The sequence below is a fragment of the Nerophis ophidion genome, linkage group LG02 (assembly GCF_033978795.1).
Source record: "Nerophis ophidion isolate RoL-2023_Sa linkage group LG02, RoL_Noph_v1.0, whole genome shotgun sequence".
In the NCBI taxonomy this organism is placed as follows: Eukaryota; Metazoa; Chordata; class Actinopteri; order Syngnathiformes; family Syngnathidae; genus Nerophis; species Nerophis ophidion.
In genome coordinates, this window is record NC_084612.1 from 45,299,932 (window position 1) to 45,322,074 (window position 22,143).

Below are 22,143 nucleotides of genomic sequence, written 5' to 3' on the forward strand. Positions count from 1 at the left end.
CTTTCATTCTAACATTTTGGCTCATTTTCATACTTAGCCAACTTATCCCGCGGGCCGGATAAAACCTGTTTGAGGGCCTGATCCGGCCCGCGGGCCTTACGTTTGACACCCCTGGTTTAGACCATCATGCTAACAACAGAGCAACGTTGTACAATGGCAGAGTTCGTTTGTGTTGCATGTCCATCCACCCATTTTCTACCGCTTTTCCCTTTTGGGGTGGCAGGAGTGGCTGGAGCCTAACCTAGCTGCACTCGGGACAACCTGGACCACTACCATCTTCACAGGGCCAACACAGATAGACAGACAACATTCACACTCACATTCACACACTAGGGCCAACTTAGTGTTGCCAATCAAACTATCCTCAGGTGCATGTCTAGGAGGTGGGAGGAAGCCGGAGTACCTTGAGGGAACTCATGCAGTCACGGGGAAAACATGCAAACTCCACACAGAAAGACCCCGAGCCTGGGAATCGAACCCAGGACATTCTTATTGTAAGGCACAAGCATTAAACTCTGCTCCACCGTGCTGTGATGCAGGTCGTGGTCGGTGGTAAACAAGAAACAATAATTACAACAGAACCTAAGAATACCGAAAGCAATATGATAAAGAAGGTGAGAAAGATATTCAATTTAAGAAAGAAGAACTCATAGCAAAGTACGAAAGTGATGTTTATGTGGCTTTGCCCTCTCCTCCTTCCTCTCGACTCATCCATGTTTTTACTAATAAGAGACTTAATTAAAGGTAAAAATGATGTTAAATGTTCATTTATACATTTTATTCATCATTTTAATAGTTTTTTGCATGTAAAACTATGGTAATTATATATAAAATCTATTTAGTTTTAAAATTTTGGGCTGTAAAAATGATTTGGAATTACATTATTTTTTACAAAAAAAAAATGTTTGGTTTCCGTGCAATTCCGTCTTTGTCTAACATTTTGGAATGGAATACTAAGAAAAAGTGTAATCATGACGGGATACACCCTGCAACAAGCCATGCTGATCTTTAAGCAAACATAAATGTAAAGGTAGTGAGCTGACTGTAGTGCACCAACAATGAATTGTGTACTGTCTTGTCTCTTCAAAGCCTTCAATGGCACGTCTCGAGCCACTGTGTCCAAATGATGGCGGAATGAATACAAACGCAGTGAGACTTTCTCGCACAAGGTAGTCGCTGTGCGAATATTATATTTTTTGGCGGTTCCCAGCGGATGTCAGGGTTTTTGTTCGATCACAATAAATGTTTTATCAAAGCAGGCTGGTCACAGGCAGACATTATTTGGCTACTTGTCAGAAGATATATAATATATATTTTGTTGCAGGACCCCAAGAGCTGCATTGAAAGGCTGGACCTGGATAACTATGATAAATGTCATGAATTAAAGAGTCCATTTAGGAGGAAACAAAGACTCATTCTTATCCGATCGCCCAAGTCTGGAAATAAGGTAAGCTGAAAGAGTTTGAGTTTGAGTTTGATTTTATTTCGAACATGCATGCATACAACATGATACATCACAATTTCCAGTTTCTCTTTTCAACATGTTCGAAAAGGAGTAGGAAGAAGCAGAGCTTATTTAGTCCTACCCCTTTTCTTTTACATAACAGTTGCTAAAACTTTTGTTCACTTCCTGTTCTCAATTTATTCACAATATACTCCATAAGTAATCACAATAAAAATAAACAAAAAAAAATAATACTCGTTGAAGTAATTTATATTTCATATGGTGAGATGAGTAAGATTATTTTGAAAATGAACGGATGGATGGATGAAATAAATTCAGAATGTTTATCATGGTTCTTTTTCTTTGTACTTTGTAAACATTTTAAGTTTGAAGAGTTTCTTGAAGTGGATCATATCAGTACATTGTAGGGGTGTGGGAAAAAATCAATTCGAATACAAATCGCGATTCTCACGTTGTGCGATTCAGAATCGATTCTCATTTTTTTAAAAATCTATTTTTCTTTTATTTAAAAAAAATAAAAACATTTAATCAATCCACCAAACTACTACACAGCAATACCATAACAATGCAATCCAATTCCAAAACCAAACCTGACCCAGCAACACTCAGAACTGCAATAAACAGAGCAATTGAGAGGAGACACAAACACGACACAGAACAAACCAAAAGTAATGAAACAAAAATGAATATTATCAACAACAGTATCAATATTAGTTATAATTTCAGCATAGCAGTGATTAAAAATCCCTTACTGACATTATCATTAGACATTTATAAAAATAATAAAAAAGAACAATAGTGTCACAGTGGCTTACACTTGCATCGCATCTCATAAGCTTGACAACACACTGTGTCCAATGTTTTCACAAAGATAAAATAAGTCATATTTTTGGTTCGTTTAATAGTTAAAAAAAATTTACATTATTGCAATCAGTAGATAAAACATTTTCCTTTACAATCATAAAAGCTTTTAAAAAAAATCTACTACTCTGCTAGCATGTCAGCAGACTGGGGTAGATCCTGCTGAAATCCTGTGTATTGAATGAATACAGATTCATATTGAATCGGAAAATTATCGTTTTTGAAGTGAGAATCGAATCGAATCGAATCGAAAAAAATCGATATATTATCGAATCGCGACCCCAAGAATCGATATTGAATCAAATCGTGGGACATCCAAAGAGTCGCAGCACTAGTACATTGTATGAAAGAAGTAGTCTCAATACGAAATACAACATGATGAAGAGTTTTAGCTCAAAGGACGCATTTATTTTGTGTGTTAGGTCTGACTCTGACTATACATTATGGTATGTTTCTTAATTTATTATTCAGACATGTTTGACAATTTACATTACATCGTTACAACTGTACAATTCAAAATGTCAAACAAGGAATAAAAAGAAGCATAGTTGATCTAATTTTACACATATAATATTAGGTGTGTCAACAAAGAATGAATCTCGGTTATTATTTGTAACGATTCTAAATCGATTGAAAAAAAAAGATTTTATATATATATACATGTATATATTTTAAGGGTGTGGGAAAAAATCGATTCGAATACGAATCGCGATTCTCACTTTGTGTGATTCAGAATCGATTTTCATTTTTTTTAAAATCGATTTTTTTTTTTAATAAATCCAACAAACAATACACAGCAATACCATAAGAATGCAATCCAATTCCAAAACCAAATCTGACCCAGCAACACTCAGAACTGCAATAAACAGAGCAATTGAGAGGAGACACAAACACGACACAGAACAAACCAAAAGTAGTGAAACAAAAATGAATATCATCAACAACAGTATCAATATTAGTTATAATTTCAGCATAGCAGTGATTAAAAATCCCTCATTGACATTATCATTAGACATCTATAAAAAAAAAAAAGAACAATAGTGTCACAGTGGCTTACACTTCATCATCATCATTCATCATTGATTTTTATTCCTTTCATGAAAATGCATATTTACAAGCCACGTACAATTGACACTATCATTGTTTTTTTTTTTTTGTTTTTCTTTCTTATACATTTCCATGATCAGAAAGGAGCAGATGGAAGAATAATATTCTTATATTTATCTGCCCCCTTTTTAACACCAATTATTTTTGATGACTTTATAACCGTTCCCTCCACCAACACCCAAACTCCAACATACTTTTGCATTTTCCTTTAAGCACTTTCACAATGACACGTCCAATCTAAATCAAAACTCAGTTTGATATAACTTCAGTTTTCTCTTTTTGTAACTCTTTTTAAAAACAAATATATTCTTACAGCTTTTTAAGTCTTTGTTTAGAGAATTCCATGCTTTCACACCAACAACAGACAAGCACATTTGTTTCAAATTTGTTCGCACTCTTGGATGTTTAAAGTCATACGGCCTTCTGTGGTTTTCATCTTCAGATGTGAACACAAATAACTTTTGTATGTCCTTCGGAAGAACTTTATTTCTCGCTTTGAACATCATTAATAGTGTATTCAATTCTACAATGTCTTTTAGTTTTAGTAATCCTGACCTAATGAAGAGTGGATTTGTGTGGTCTCTATATCCTACTTTAAAAATGATTCGAATTGCTCTTTTCTGTGAAAGAAATAAAGGCATTATGTTGCTATGATATGTATTTCCCCATATTTCTGCACAATAATTGAAATAAGGTAGAATAATTGAGCAATATAACATTCTCATTGTGCTGTATGGAAAACTATATTTAACCTTGTTCAAAATAAATAAACTTTTAGATACCTTATTTTTCACATGCATTATATGAGCTTTCCATGTCAACTTTTCATCTAAGATGACCCCAAGAAATCTGATTTCAGACACCTTCTCAATTTTCACATTGTTTATGGATAAACTAACTTCCATCTTTCTTTTATTACCGAATACCATATACTTAGTCTTTTCCAAATTTAAAGATAATTTATTTATATCAAACCACAATTTTAGTTTAACCATTTCCTCTTTAATATTATTGGCTAAAATGTTCAAGTCATCTCCTGAACAGTATAAATTTGTATCGTCTGCGAATAATACGCACTGTAAAATTTTCGAAACCTCACAAATATCATTTATATATAAAGTAAAAAGTTTGGGTCCTAAAATTGAACCTTGTGGAATTCCACATTCAATATTCATACATTCTGACCTATGATCATCGATCTCAACATATTGCTGTCGTTGATGTAAATAACTGGTTAACCAGTCCAGTGCAACTCCTCTGACTCCATAAGTATATAATTTAGAAATGAGAATTTGATGATCTACAGTGTCAAATGCCTTCTTTAAATCAATGAACACTCCTATTGTGTATTTATTTTGATCAACTGCAGTTGTAATCTCTTCAATAATGTTCATGATGGCCAAGCTCGTAGACCTGTTTGATCGAAATCCATACTGATTTTCATTTAATAATTTATGTTTTTCAATAAAACAGTCTAATTTATTAACAAACAGTTTTTCAAGCACTTTTGAAAATTGGGATAAGAGAGATACTGGTCTATAATTACCAAATGTATGTTTATCTCCGGTTTTAAATATAGGTATAACCTTAGCAGTTTTCATACTGTCTGGGAAAACTCCTACTTTAAAAGAACAATTAATTATATAATGCAATGGTTTAATGATGCAATCAATTGTGTTTTTTATTATACTCATGTCAATGCCCTCATTGTCTATTGAGGTCTTGTTTTTTAGTTTGTAAACCACAGATAATATTTCATTCTCAGTCACTTCACTAAGAAACATTGACTGCATAACCCTATTTTCCCTTTTCCAGACATCCCCTGATTGATCATTAGCTCTAGGTATTTTGTTTGCTAAGCTAGGTCCTACATTTACAAAGAATTGATTCAATTCATTGACAATTTCATCTTTGTTTTCAATTAACATATTATCTTTTTTAAAACATCTAGGTAGTTCTGTTCGCCTTGTCCTATTCCCTATTGCTTTATTTAAAATATTCCATGTAGCCTTTATGTTATTTTTATTTTCATGCAACATTCTTTTGTAATATTCCCTTTTTGCTTGTCTCAATATATTGGTCAACTTGTTTTTGTAGTTTTTATATCGTTTTTCAGCATTCTCTGTTCTTGATTTGATAAACTCCTTATAAAGTCTATTTTTCTTTTTACATGCATTTTTCAAACTGTTTGTCATCCAAGGTGCATTATTTTGCCTTTGTTTAGATCTGCATGGAACCTCAGGACAATGCTTGTTATACAGAGTAATATAATGTTTAAGAAAAGAATCATAGGCAGTATTTATATCGTCTGTGTACACCTCTTTCCACTCTTGTTTTAATAGGTCATCCCTAAAGTCGCATCTCATAAGCTTGACAACACACTGTGTCCAATGTTTTCACAAAGATAAAATAAGTCATATTTTTGGTTCTTTTAATAGTTAAAACAAATGTACATTATTGCAATCAGTTGATAAAACATTGTCCTTTACAATTATAAAAGTTTTTTTTTTTAAATCTACTACTCTGCTAGCATGTCAGCAGACTGGGGTAGATCCTGCTGAAATCCTATGTATTGAATGAATACAGAATCATTTTGAATCGGAAAAATATCGTTTTTGAATCGAGAATCGCGTTGAATCGAAAAAACAATCGATATATTATCGAATTGCGATCCCAAGAATTGATATTGAATCAAATCGTGGGACACCCAAAGATTCGCAGCCCTAATATATATATATATGTATTTATATATATATATATATATATATATATATATATATATATATATATATATATATATATATATATATATATATATATATAAATACATATATATATATATATATATGTCTTGATTGGATTATCCAGAGAATAGTGCTCGATACCGTGGTAGAGCGCAATATGTAGGTGTGGGAAAAATCACAAGACTACTTCATCTCCGATGAAGTAGAATGTGGAATACTTCTCTTGTGGCCCTATTTGTATTTGACTTTGTAAAATGTTTGGGTATAGTTAATGTATGACATAAAGTTTTTTTTAGGAATTGTATTACAGCTTTTTTATCTATTTGAGGGAGGAATGTAGATAAGCATGGAACAGGCACCAATGTTAATAAAAAAAGTATTGATTTTGAATCAAGAATCGTTACCCCCATCGAATCATGTGGTGACCAAAGATTCACAGCCCCAATACATATATATATAGATGTATAGAGATGATAAAGACACTATATACATATATAATATTCTAATCTTATTATATATATGTATGTATATATGTATGTATATATGTATGTATATATATATGCATGTATATATATATATATATATATATATATGTATATGTATATATGTATATGTGTGTGTATATGTATGTATATATATGTATATTTATCTATATGTGTATGTATATATATATATGTATGTATATATGTGTGTATATATATGTGCGTATATGTATGTATATATGTGTGAATGTATGTATGTATAAGTATGTATATGTATGTATATATATATATATATATATATATATATATATATATATATATATATATATATATATATATATATATATGTATATATGTATGGTTTATTAAAACTTTTTAATGTGACTGACAGGTCCCTGATATGATATTCCAAGCACGGACTGCAGTGGAGAAGGAAGCTTGGATTAAAGCCCTAAGTGAGGGAATCAGCCGGGCAAAGAACAAAGTTTTGGATGAGGTAGTAGCTCATTTCATCCACAATCCTGCATGGGGAAATCTATTGACTGTACAATTTTTCTACAGGTTAAATTAAATGAGAGCAGTAATTTACAGCATTTTACCCGAGCAAGACCCCATGGAATCCGTAACCGACGCCCACCAACCAGGATCCACATGAAAGAGGTTTATGTGATTGTGTGTGTGTGTGTGTGTGTGTGTGTGTGTGTGTGTGTGTGTGTGTGTGTGTGTGTGTGTGTGTGTGTGTGTGTGTGTGTGTGTGTGTGTGTGTGCGCGTGTGTGCGTGCGTGCGTGCGTGCGTGCGTGTGTGTGTGTGTGTGTGAGAGAGAGATCTCAAATTTCAGAAATGTGTTCTGTATACTTTGTACTTTGCCCCTGTCCTTGGCTCGGTCTGCGAGCCAATGACCGACTGCGAGCACTATTTTGCGTCTTTATTTAGCACGTCTGAGGAGTACGTGCAAACTGACAGAATTACACACACGGCTTTGATAAATCAGAATCAGAATCAGAAATACTTAAATAATCCCCGAGGGGAAAGGAGAAAAGTGGCAAATGCGCAGCAGCTCCATCCTTATTATGTTTGTCAACATAGAGTCGCGATCAAAAGTTTACATCCACTTGTAAAGAACATAATGTCATGGCTGTCTTGAGTTTCCAATACTTTCTACAACTCTTATTTTTCGTGATTGGAGCACATACTTGTTGGTCACAAAAAACATTCATGAAGTTTGGTTCTTTAATTAATTTATTATGGGTCTACTGAACATGTGACCAAATCTGCTGGGTCAAAAGTATACATACAGCAATGTTAATAATTGGTTACATGTCCCTTGGCAAGTGTCACTGCAATAAGGCGCTTTTGGTAGCCATCCACAAGTTTCTGGCAAGCTTCTGGTTTAATTTTTGACCACTCCTCTTGACAAAATTTGTGCAGTTAAGCTAAATTTGTTGGTTTTCCGACATGGACTTGTTTCTTCGGCATTGTCCACACGTTTAAGTCAGGACTTTGGGAAGGCCTTTCTAAAACCTTCATTCTAACCTGATTTAGCCATTCCTATACCACTTTTGACGTGTGTTTAGGGCAGGGGTCGGCAGCCCGCGGTTGTAGAGCCGCATGCGGCTCTTTAGCGGCACCCTAGTGGCTCTCTGGAGCTTTTTCAAAAATGTTTTAAAAATGGAAAAAGATGAGGGGAAAAAACATATATATATTTTTTAATATGGTTTCTGTAGGAGGAAAAACATGGCACAAACCTCCCAAATTGTAATAAAGCACACTGTTTGTATTAAACATGTTTCACCGATTTGAGTATTTGGCGAGCGCCGTTTCGTCCAGTGACGTGCGGTGAGGTTCATGGCTGGTGAGGCACTGACTTCATCACAGTCAGATTTATAAACATATGAACCCTATAGAGCAGTGGTCCCCAACCACCGGGCCGTGGCCCGATTGGTACTTGGCCGCAGAATAATTTTTTATTCATTTTTATTAAAAAAATAATAATAATAATAAAAAATATTAAATCAACTTTAAAAACACAATATACACTTACAATTAGTGCACCAACCACAAAAACCCCCCTTTTTCATGACAAAAACGTCCCTTTTTCATGACAATGAAAAAAAAAGAAAAAAGAAAGGATTTTGTCCTACTAATTTTGCTGGTCCTTGAACTCACCGTAGTTTGTTTATGTATAACTTTCTCCGACTTTCGAGGACGTGTATTATGCCACTTCTTTTTCCGTCTCAATTTGTCCACCAAACTTTTAACGCTGTGCATGAATGCACAAAGGTGAGTTTAGTTGGCGTTATTGACGGGTGTGGAGTGCTAATCAGACATATTTGGTCACTGCATGACTGCAAGCTAATCGATGCTGAAATGTTATTTAGGCTAACTATATGTACATATTGCATCATTGTGCCTCATTTGTTTCCTTTGAGTCCTCTTAATTCAATTTATATCTCATGACACACTATATGTATTTAATATGGCTTTTATTTTTTTCCGGCTCCAGACATATTTGTTTTTGTATTTTTGGTCCAATATGGCTCTTTCAACATTTTAGGTTGCTGACCCCTGGTTTAGGGTCATTGTCCTGTTGGAACACCCAACCTCCGGGCTGATGATTTTAGGTTGCCCTGACGAATTTGGAAGTAATCCTCCTTTTTCACTGTCCCATTTAAAGGACCAGTTCCATTGGCAGCTTAACAGGCCCTGAGCATAATACTACCACCACCGTGCTTGACTGTAGGTTAGCTGTTCCTGGGATTAAAGGCCTCACCTTTTGTCCTCCAAACATATTACTGGGTATTGTGGCCACACAGTTAAAATTTTGTTTCATCTGACCACAGAACTTTCCTTCAGAAGGTCTTATCCTTATCCATGTGATGGATGCAAACTTTTGATAGCGACTGTATATGGATTGTAAAAAAAAAAAATCTGACATTTTTATTTCTCATTATCATTTTGTCTAATCACCTATTTTAATTTACTATAAAGTTTCTGGGGGATGATTAAAACAAATTCGTTTTTGTGTATGCTGGTGATTTTTTTTTTAACATTTGTTTTTTCATACAGAAGATACCGTATTTTCCTGACCATAGAGTGCCCAGATATGTAAGCTGCACCCACTAAATTTTAAGAGAAAAACAATAGTTTTCCATATATTAGCCACACCGGATAATAAGCCGCAGATATATGCATTGCGCAAGGAGTTACTTACACAGAAATATTTTGTTAATGTTTATTTAGACTTAGACTTACAACTTTATTGATCCCCAAGGGAAATTGTTCAAAAGAGAAATTGGACATTTAGATGCCTGAAAGGCCAACTGAAATGAGGTTTTTTTTCTTCAAACGGGGATAGCAGGTCCATTCTATGTGTCATTCTTGATCATTTTGCGATATTGCCATATTTTTGCTGAAAGGATTTAGTAGAGAACATCCACGATAAAGTTCGCTACTTTTGGTCGCTAATAAAAAAGCCCTGCCTGTACCGGAAATAGCAGACGATATCCGCGTGATGTCACGGGTTGTCGGGCTCCTCACATCCTCACATTGTTTATAATCATAGCCACCAGCAGCAAGAGCGATTCGGACCGAGAAAGCGATGATTTCCCCATTAATTTGAGCGAAGATGAAAGATTCGTGGATGAGGAAAGTTATAGAGTGAAGCACTAGAAAAAAGAAGAAAAAAAAGGCGACTGCAGTGGGAGCGATTCAGATGTTATTAGACACATTTACTAGGATAATTCTGGAAATCCCTTATCTGCTTATTGTGTTACTAGTGTTTTAGTGAGATTATAAAGTCATACCTGAAAGTCGGAGGGTTGCGGTGACCGCCAGTGTCTCTGAGGGAAGCCATATAGAGGAGCCAAGAAAGTCACAGCTGCCTTTTTGACAGCTGCTGCAGGAGGACGCAAACTCCGCTCAAGCCGACTTGATATCACAATTTTCTCATCCAAAAACTTGCTGGTTGACATGTGGTAGAGAAACATGTTTGCTTGACCGCTCTGTTCCATATTAAAGCTTCACAACAAACAAAGAAACACCGCCCGTATTTTGGTTGCTAGAGGCAGCTGCAAAAACTTTTCTGATTCTGATTCTGATTCTGAATCAACCGCTTTCCACCAACAGCATCCTTCTTTATAGTCTCCATTATTAATTGAACAAATTGCAAAAGATTTAGCAACACAGATGTCCAAAATACTGTGTAATTATGCGATTAAAGCAGACGACTTTTAGCCATGCGTGGTGCTGGGCTAAAATGTCCGCTTCAACCAATAACATCACAAACACGCCTCAACATAAGCGTCATCATTCCACAACATTTTCCACAGGACACTTCGCGGGAAATTTAAAATTGCAATTTAGTAAACTAAAAAGGCCGTATTGGCATGTGTTGCAATGTTAATATTTCATCATTGATATATAAACTATCAGACTGCGGGGTCGGTAGTAGTGGGTTTCAGTAGGCCTTTAATTGTTTTTTTTTCACAGCTAACTGTTTCCAAACAGTTTCTGTAACACTGCAGTAAAACGGCTTTGTCAAACAAAACAAGTCATCATCATGGACCCGTCTGCTACGGAAGCTTGCTCTCCAATCAGCAAAACAGACTCAATAACTCCACGGTGACGTTTTGGTGAATTTACTGAGGAATTTGTGAAACTGAAACAATATCAAAATAATCTCATGGTAAGGTAATACTAATAACATACACACTTGTCCATCCATCCATTTATTTTCTACCGCTTGTCCCTTTTGGGGTTCCGGGGGGTCACTGGAACCTATCTCAGCTGCATTCGGGCGGTAGGCGGGGTACACCCTGGACAAGTCGCCACTTCATCGCAGGGCCAACACAGATAGACGGACAACATTCACACTCACATTCACACACTAGGGCCAATTTAGTGTTGCCAATCAACCTATCCCCAGGTGCATGTCTTTGGAAGTGGGAGGAAGCCGGAGTACCTGGAGGGAACCCACGCAGTCACGGGGAGAACATGCAAACTCCACACAGAAAGATTCCGAGCCCGGGATTGAACCCAGGACTCAGCAATAACCCCTCTTCCACCGTGCTGCCCCATACACACTTGTAAATGTGTTAATATATTAGCTAATGCTAACGATTCTCGCTTGATTACATTTCGATAGCACGTACAAATATGAATGAAAACACTCCCACAGACACTAAACATGACACGATTTAGTAAGTATAAATAGTTTTAGTTATATAGTATAACTTTGCTCTGAGTGATGAATGAAGAATCCATACAAGTAGAAACACTATGGATGTCTGAAGACCGAACGGCAATTGTACTTCCGGTTGAACGCTCTAGTCCAAACAGAAGGACACTGCAGCACCTGCAGTGAGCAAACTCGCTTAAATGATGGCTCCATAGCACAAACAATAACACACCATTCAAGTGTCTCTGCTTGTTTTTTCCTGAGAACTATTTGTAATATGTCCGTCAGCGAAAAAAACTTTTATAAAATAGTCGCACCGTTTTATAAGCCACACAGTACAAAGCGTGGGAAAAAAAGTAACGCCTAATAGTCTGAAATTCACAGTATATTAATAACATATCTCCTGTGTGGGAAAAAAACGTCTTGCAATGTGCATTTTCTATTCTTCTTCACATTCGCAGCTAGTGCCTTAGCCTGTGGGAAACATGAGTGCACCTTCAGAACAAAAATAAAGCGGTTTCCTTTGTAAATGCACCACAGGACTGCGTCTAAAATGCCCCAAAAAAGTGGCTTGTTTCAGGCATGATAACATGGACGTGCAGTAAATTATTGTCTTCATGGTAAAAGCCGCATGTATATACTGTAGAATAAACGCATAGTAAACGCAAAAACCTCATTCAAATAAGGCATTTTGTACCACTTTTCATTTGGATACGGAGTCTAAGGCCCAATCCCAAGGTTCACCCTCACCAACAATATCTACATCACTCGAAATGAAGCAACAAGGGGTAGAGCTTTGTAATCTTCCCTAAGAATTGGGACACCACTTGCTCCGTCACTGCATATGTTCAAGCATGTAGGCGACTACGTTGTTACGTTTTCACCCACACCCCACCTAGCATTGTCCCGATACCAAAATATATATCAAAATGTATATTTTGATTATTTTCGATACTTTTCCAAATAAAGGGGACCACAAAAAATTATGTTAAAGTTAAAGTGCATACACACACACTAGTTGTAGCGAAATTATTCTCTGCATTTGACTCATCACCCTTGATCACCCCCTGGGAGGTGAGGGGAGCAGTGGGCCAGGGGTGGCTGCGCCCGGGAATCATTTTTGGCATCATTTCAACAGAAAATCTTGTAATAAAACTTATGATGATTAATCATACGTTTCTTGATGCACTCAAAGAACAGATTGGAATTCAAATTAAAAGGCATTAAACACAGTGGGCTTTATTGCACTCAAAGACTAGTTTACAATGACTTTACATTTTACATAGAGCCTGCCATAATCTAAATTTAGGTTAGTATACATTAGAAACTTTTATTAACTTTGTATTAAATGCTTCATGATATGTGATTTCCAATTTTGATCTGTGTTTGTAGCTCTCATAATGAATGTGAACGATAGGCTTTTTTTAAAAAAATGCAGTTCCTCTTTAAGCTAGCAGACATTATTATTTCTTTGTTGTTTATTTCAGATACCAGACAGATATCAAACTTTCAGACAGATGCTAAATAACAGACAGACAGAAAATGTAAAGATCTGACATAAGAATCTTATTCAAAAGTTATTCAATCTTTGATTGAGTGTTTGTGTAGATGAGGTGTCTAAGCAAGTCCGCCTAAACATCTTAAAGTCATTTAAGTGACGGGCCGTGCGTTTCCCACCTCGGTTTTCATGATGTCCGACTTCAATGATTACATCTCAGAATAGCATCATTTATGTCACCACATGACCATTGCTGGAGAAATATTATACAGGAACACATTTACGCACTACAACAGTGTACAAAACAAATTATTTTCTGGCGCATTTAAAAATTAATAAACCCACATCAGCAATTAAAACAGATCTTATTTGTTACTGTCAAAATTAAAATTGCAAAAAACATACTAAACGTGAAAAAATAAAGAAATAAAATATCTGATTTCACAATCTGTAGAAACCATTCGAGCTTCTGGGGTTGGCTGACATCATCGCACAAGATGTAGTTTATCTTTAGATATCCTTCTTGAAAATGGCCTTGCAAATAAAATTGTTGTAATGTCTAATCATTAAAGATGAAGACGAGGCGTCTTGGCTGACTTTTTAAAGTTTACTCCACATGAGTGCTCATCAAAACATCCCGCAGCCGGCATGGCTAAACACGGCTACTGTGGCATGCTGGGTAATGGAGTTATTGTGTTACCTAGCTCATAACATCCCTATACATCTGCCTTAGGCCAACTGGAAGGCCTTACTGACAACAACTCGTGATCTGATTGGCTATCGCAACTGTCTGTCAACTGTATGTCTCTGTTCACTTACAGTGCACGGATGCCCGCATTGTTCATTCTGAAAGCTTCCAGCAGATTTGGTACAGCATGGCAATATAAGCTAGCTGAATTCTGATTGGATAAAAACTCTATAACCTAAAAAGAACAGCGCTGGACGGAGCATAATATGACATGAAGAGAATATCACTACTTTTAGATATTTAGGGAAAGTAAAAAAAAAATAATTACTTTTATCTTTTATTATGATCATGATTTCTGGTTATGTAAGGACAGCAGAGAAGTCCTTGATAACCCTGACAAGCCCACTATTGCATTTAACACTCCCTAATGACATTGGTATTTCTATTACCCAATCACCCACGCGAGTTAAAACACTTGTCAATGTACTGCCGGAAAAAATCATAATAGGTGCAAATTTACAGTGGCTGCCTACTTGCGTATAATGCCCATGTATTGGCCACTTTTGCTGTTTTCTTCTGAGTGGTCGCTATTGACATGTTTGGTTGTGTTTATATTTTTATAAGTTGTAGTACCTCAAATGGAATTATCTGTTTAGCAGAAAATGCTTTAATTCTTAAAAGTCCATGATAAACATTTGCTGTAATTCAAGGATTAAAGTTCAGATATGATGTGTACATGAGGTTCATAATAAAAATACATCTATGAAGTTTTCAACCTAGAATTAGGTGAGTGGGACTGGTCCCCTGTGCTCACGAACAACCTGGTCGATGATGCTCGGGATCGCTTCAAAATAGCATTCCTAGCGATACTAAATGAAATGGCTCCCGTGTGAACAGTCAGGATCAAAGCCCGCTCTGAACCATGGATCAATCCAGACCTATCAGCTGCCATAAAAGACAGAGATAGAAAATACTCTGAATACCAAAAGTGTAAAACCAAAGTAGATAAACAACCCAATAATAACCTCAAATCACTCCTTTCAACACTCAAAAAGCAATGCAATAAATTAAGGAATAAGACAACCAACCTGACTAAATCATGAAAAAAAATGACATTAACGACAAAATAGAGGAAAACACAACTAAGCCAAGTGAGCTATGGAAAATCCTCAACAACCAGCTTCCTGGCTGCAGCCAAACACTCACAAACCAGACTCACCAACATCAACATCAAGAGGGTGACTCCCTCATTACAGACAAAGGTAGCAAGCAGACTTAACACCTTTTTCACCAGCATAGCCACAACTCTAGTCAACAAGCTTTCCCACCACTCTGGTTGATTTGGTGTAGAACACATTAAAGCCTACTACAGAAAGCTATGAGTATCCAACAACGATTTCAAATTAAACAGGGTCTCAGCTGACGAGGTGCATAAAAAAATTGAGCGCGCTCCACCCAAACAAGGCCAACGGCCTTGACAATATCCCCCCCAGATTCCTCATGGACTCTGCCACCACCATCGCCCCAATCATCCATCCATCCATCCATTTTCTACCGCTTATTCCCTTTCGGGGTCGCGGGGGGCGCTGGCGCCTATCTCAGCTACAATCGGGCGGAAGGCGGGGTACACCCTGGACAAGTCGCCACCTCATCGCAGGGCCAACACAGATAGACAGACAACACTCACACTCACATTCACACACTAGGGCCAATTTTAGTGTCGCCAATCAACCTGCCCCAATCATCACACATATAATAATCCTCTCTATCAAACAAGGCCAAGTACCAAAATATTTCAGGATAGCAAGAGCAATTCCCCTTTTTAAAAAAGGAAGCAGATCAGAACCTGACAAATACCGACCGTTTTTTATTTTCAGTTCCATTTCGAAAGTAATGGAAAAAATAGTTCATGAACAGGTCGATAGTTACCTTGCCACTAAAAAACTAATGTACAAATTCCAATCCGGCTTCAGAACTAACCACTCCACTGACACATGCCTTTTCTATCTGACCGACCACATCAAACATGAGGTGGACGCGGGCAAATACTGCGGCATGGTCATGCTGGACATTCAGAAGGCTTTTGACACCGTTAACCACGCTATACTGTTGGATAAGCTCAGAGCAATTGGATTTGATAAAACCTCATCGAGCTTGATGCAAATTTACTTGGAGGGGAGGAAACAGGTGGTAGAGGTGAACGGCACCGTGTTCCCCCAGCACTCCCAGTAAGCTGTGGAGTCCCCCAAGGCAGTATATTAGGGCCTTTACTGTTCCCAATACATGTAGATGACATGCCATCAGCATACGTCTGTAAATTGTTCCGGTTTACGGATGACTCGGCCCTGCTGGTATCCGGCAAGGACAAGTCACAGGTGGAAAGAATCCTCGGTGCTGAACTCTGTAGAATTTGCACCTGGCTCGCTGACAATAAGCTAACCATACACTTAGTTAAAACGGAAATCATCCTATTTGGGTCCCATATCAACCTTAAGAAAGTCAGTGACTTCACTATTAAAGTGGGTGACATTGTTATCACTAGGAAAGATGAGGTCACCTACCTAGGTTCCATTCTCGAGGCTAATGATACCTGCAATAAAATGGCAACCAAAGTAATCAAAAAGGTCAACCAACGAACGCGATTTCTCCACAGAATCTCCTCTCGTCGATAGAAGTACCATGAAGATTCTAGCGGGAACTCTCATGCAACCTTTTTTTGATTACTCATGCACCTCCTGGTACCCCAGCACATCCAAAACCCTCAAATCTAGATTCCAAACATCCCAGAACAAGCTTGTCAGGTTACTTTTAGACCTCCACCCCAGATCACACCTCACTCCTCCCCACTTCTCCAAAGTGGGCTGGCTTAGGGTGGAGGACAGAGTAAAACAACTTGCACTGAGCCTAGTCTATAAAATTTGCTACACCTCCCTAATACCGAAGTACATGTCAAACTACTTCCTTAACATAAATGACCGCCATAACCACAACACCAGGGGGAGCTCCACAAACCACGTTAAACCCAAATTCCGATCTAACTAATTTCTTAACTCCTTTTATGCCACGTCAATGTGGAATGCACTCCCAACAGGTGTAAAAGAAAGTGCATCTCTATCTTCCTTCAAAACCACATTAAAAGAATACCTCCAGGCAATTTCAATCCAAAACTAACACCTTCCCCCCTCCACATCCCACCTCCCCGGACTGTAAATAATCAAATGTAGTAAATAATCGAATAAAATGTAAATAATCAAATGTATATACTTTTTATTATGCTTTCTGATCTCTCAATGTCCACTACTTGCTGTACATATCCTACCAAGTCAGACCTACACTTTTACAATGTCCATTTCTCAGATGAAGCAATTGTTGATGACTGAAGTGCTGATATCAACCAAACCTATCCTCCCCCCCCACATCCCACCCCCCGGATTGTAAATAATGTAAATAATTCAATATATATACTCTGATGATTAACTTGTGTGATGACTGTACTAAGCTGATAGTATATATTTGTACCATGAATTGATTAACGTGGACTGCGACTAAACAAGTTGAAAAACTTATTGGGGTGTTACCATTTAGTGGTCAATTGTACAGAATATGTACTGTACTGTGCAATCTACTAATAAAAGTTTCAATCAATCAATGCAAGTATGTCAAACAATCATGTATGGAATATACTGTAAAGCTTTCTTCTGGAACACACCAAAATGATTCATTTTATTTTGATTCTACCTCCTGTTAACAATCTCAATTTAAATTCATCGAATTCACTTTGAATTTGGGATCTCAATTTAATTAGTAATTTCTTCTGTGATCATGCATTTCAAGTTGAATTTAAAGTTTTATCTGTGGAATATTTTCCTTTTAAGCTTGCGGAGTTGTCATCCGAAGGAATGCTGCGCTTGGGTCTTGCCACCATGCCGAATAGCCCATATGATGATGTCGACACCCTTGTAGAAAACCACAAATCCCTTGGGGAACCAAAAGAACCAGAAGTTGGGGAGAGACGAACTCAGGTAAAGGTTGGTTCCTAAAAATTACGCCTATCAAAGTAACAACATGCATTAAGTGTGTATAAAGCAATTGTTTTGCTGACTTCAAGGCCCTGATGTTGCCCATGGTCCTGCCAGAAGACAGTGATGTACCTGCTGAAGAAGCCACAGAGGGTTCATGCCCTGTAAGTATGTGTAAGAAAGGTCCACCCCCAACAACTCCAAATCTCGCAAGCAATTACTCAAGTGAGCTTCCTGGAGATTCCCAATTCAGGCGGAAAATCCAACCTCCAACCCCACCAACCAAAGACAAGAAGCCATCGCAAACTTCGGAACTAAACCAAGAGGCTGCAGACAGACCAGAGATTACGGAAACAATTACAGAGAATGTCTGCAATGATGAAGGGTTTGTTTTAGATGAAGAAACCAACTTAATCATAGACAACAACACAACTCCAGAGGGCGATGAGCCTTCATTGTGTCTTGAAAAAGGATCGGTTCCTTGTTTGCATGCAGAAGCGATCCCGTGTAATGACTTGCTGAAAGATGATGACGGTCCAGTTCTTGCTCAAATATCACAAGTTAAAGCAGATGCAGCGGAGGAATGTGTTTTAAAAGTCAAGCGTGAAGCTTCTAGCACCACCTTGAGAAAGGGAAATATCGGCTTAGGTGTGTTTGACAGCTGTGTAAGGGTTACACCTGATGCCAGATCAGAGGTCTCTACACAGTTCCAAGCAGCCTCCTTTGGAGATCTGCTGTCTGACTCATCTGTCGGTCATCATGGGAGAAGTGCGGTCCATCCCAAACAAGCTTTCAGACATCATTTGGCCAAAGTTGAAAATGAGCTGATGCTGGAAGTGGAAAAGACAAACAAGCTCATGAGCAGAGTGGTCTGGGGTGATGATAATGATGGTTCCACGTCGGCAGAGCTGCTGAGTAAGGCTATGGAGAAGTTCAAGAAGGCTGATCAAGTCCTCACAGAGGTCAAGAAACTGCAACTTAGAAAGACTTTGAACAAAAGATATAGCTGGTGAATGATAAAAACAACACATTTTTTTGGTTAAAGGCTGGACACAAAATGCATGTTTTCAAGAAATGACATTCAAAAGCAGCATCTTCTTCCGTTGGAATATGAACAAATAATATTTTCAATATGATTATAAATATTTTTGATTGACTGGTTGATGCAGGATTCACGGAAACGCGATTGCAACAACTCCGCATTTCCTTTGTGTTCAGACTTCAGGGATACCCTGAAGACTGGGGTTCCCCACGGCCGAAAAGGTTTGTCGCCAATTATTTCTGAAGAAAAAATTATGTCATGGACAAAAAAAGTTGTTTTGCTCAACTAAATTTGTCTATGTAGTCTTTTAGCATGAATAGACGTCCTGCTCGAAAGAGAACGTCTTCTAACAGAGCCTGAACAGTCCAGCTGCCATTGATTTAATGCCCTGATAATATTAGTATAAAGATTTTTAGAATTTTTTCTTGTCATTTGGCTCTTTTTCTTTCTGTTTGGACACTCTTTTTTCTTGAATGACCCCTAAAGTCTAAAATCTGCGCATGAATTTATTTAACTTCTTATATCCTGCATTTAAGCTTAGAGGTTAGGGCATGTGCCTCACAATAAAAAGGTACTGGGTTTGTTCTCCAGGCTCAGTATCTTTCTGTGTGGAGTTTGCATGTTCTCCCCGTGAATGCGTGGGTTCCCTCCGTGTACTCCGGCTTCCTCTCACTTCCAAAGACATGCACCTGGGGATAGGTTGATTGGCAACAATAAATTGGCCCTAGTGTGTGAATGTGAGTGTGAATGTTGTCTGTGTTGGTCCTGTGATGAGATGGTGACTTGTCCAGGGTGTACGCCGCCTTCCACCCGAGTGCAGCTGGTGTAGGCTCCACGCACCCCCTGCGACCCTGAGAGAGACAAGCGGTAGAAAATGGATGGATGGGTAATTGCTGACGAAGCAAAGTATTATTAGTGTCATTAGTATCAACATTTCTGCTCTTCATTTTTCTTGTTTAATTGTAATTTCAGAATGTGCCACGGACCAATAAACCACTTAATCCAGGCATCCTGCTGTAGACATAAACACAAACATAAAGTTAATCAAAGTTATTATATCATGAAATAACTGCCTAACATGCATATTTTTGGACAGTGGAAGTGGGAAATTAAGCTTTGTGTTGGCTGATACTCAAATCTGTATTTTCATTGCTCACAGTTGAATCATTTTCACAAAATACCATTTCATGCTCGTGCTTGATTTTTTTGTCTTTTTTGTTCATCATAATAAATTATATTTGATCAAGCAGCATTTTCCAACCTGAACAAACTGTATTAACCTAATGTGTATATGGTTTATTCTGTCTTGAATGTCATGGATTATTTGCATTAATTTGTAGAAATGTGGGGAAAAAATGTAGAAATACTTGAAGTACAAAGTATTGAACTAGAAATGAGTGACTTGGCAATACTTGGACATAACCTTTCAAAAAATGTTTATATGACTGATTTGAGCTACTTGGTTATGCATCCACTTTTTTCAGACAAGGGTTGTTGCTCAGCTCATGCTGTGTTTTTATTGATGTACAGTGACACTCCGGCTTACAAGGTATCTTCTGTGACGGTTCTGTGACAGAGCTCGTAACCCAAAATACTTGTTTTCCCATTAAAATCAATGTAATCCGTGGTTTGTCCCCCTCTCCCCTCGAAACAGCACCATTTTAACATTTAACATTTAATTAGTGGAACAAGCTGTAGCTAACTTTGCTTCTGATATTTAACACTGCTTGTTATATTGTCTATGGATTGTTGCACTGAATGTGTATTGGCGAGGACTTTGTATGGGGTGTTAAATTTAAAAGTTCAGTCCCACTTTTATAACAGATATATTTTTCAAATTGAACTCACTCTTCTCAGATTTTCCTGACTTTTCTTACATACATTTCATTTTCATCACATTTTAGTTTATATTAATGTTTGACTCTAAATATTATATCTAAATGTTAAATCTAAATCTAAATGCAATCAGTGGAGATTAGAAGAATTCCCCAGGATGGTCGGGTGATGGCCAAAGCAATAAAGCTTGGAAGATCCTCCAGCCTCCAGGTGAGTGCGGTAATCTACAGTAGAATGCACTCAAGGCTATTAACAAACCCCGTTTCCATATGAGTTGGGAAAGTGAAGTGAAGTGAATTATATTTATATAGTGCTTTTCTCTAATGACTCAAAGCGCTTTACATAGTGAAACCCAATATGGAGCAGGTGGGTAAAGTGTCTTGCCCAAGGACACAACGGCAGTGACTGGGATGGCGGAAGCGGGAATCGAACCTGCAACCATCAAGTTGCTGGCACAGACGCTCTACCAACCGAGCTATGCCGCCCGGAAATTGTGTTAGATGTAAATATAAACGGAATACAATGATTTGCAAATCCCTTTTAACCCATATTCAATTGAATGCACTACAAAGACAAGATATTTGATGTTCAAACTCATAAACTTTTATTTATTTTTTTTGCAAATAATAATTAACTTAGAATTTAATGGCTGAAACACGTGCCAAATAGTTGGGAAAGGGCATGTTCACCACTGTGTTACATCACCTTTTCTTTTAACAACACTCAATAAACGTTTATGAAATGAGGAAACTAATTGTTGAAGCTTTGAAAGTGGAATTATTTCCGATTCTTGTTTTATGTAGAGCTTCAGTCATTCAACAGTCTCCGCTGTCGTATTTTATGCTTCATAATGCGTCACACATTTTCGATGGGAGACAGGTCTGGACTGCAGGCGGACCAGGAAAGTACCAGCACTCTTTTTTTTTACAAAACGACGCTGTTGTAACATGTGCTGAATGAGGCTTGGCATTGTCTTGCTGAAATAAGCAGGGGCGTCCATGAAAAAGATGACGCTTCGATGGCAGCATACGTTATTCCAAAAGCTGTATGTACCTCTCAGCATTAATGGTGCCTTCCCAGATGTGTAAGTTACCCATGCCTTGGGCACTAATGCACCCCCCTACCATCACAAATGCTGGCTTTTAAACCTTGCGTTGATAACAGTCTGGATGGTTCGCTTCCACTTTGGTCTGGATGACACGATGTGGAATAGTTACAAAAACA

The 22,143-nt window shown here is 37.5% G+C and overlaps 1 protein-coding gene across 3 annotated transcripts in view; it reads left to right on the forward strand.

Annotated features, from left to right (window-relative positions):
• plekho2 (pleckstrin homology domain containing, family O member 2) overlaps nt 1-20,710 on the forward strand; it is a 46,510-nt gene extending 25,800 nt beyond the window's left edge. For 2 of the 3 annotated variants that reach the window (XM_061884634.1, XM_061884648.1), the window contains exons 3-7: nt 1,325-1,447; nt 7,051-7,155; nt 7,221-7,319; nt 17,898-18,050; nt 18,131-20,710. In XM_061884634.1, coding sequence (XP_061740618.1) covers nt 1,325-1,447; nt 7,051-7,155; nt 7,221-7,319; nt 17,898-18,050; nt 18,131-19,054 — 1,404 coding nt within the window. In that variant the 3' untranslated portion in view covers nt 19,055-20,710. The remainder of the gene's footprint in view (nt 1-1,324; nt 1,448-7,050; nt 7,156-7,220; nt 7,320-17,897; nt 18,051-18,130) is intronic. The other variant, XM_061884639.1, reaches the window with a different exon arrangement.
• Nucleotides 20,711-22,143: the final 1,433 nt, after the last annotated feature.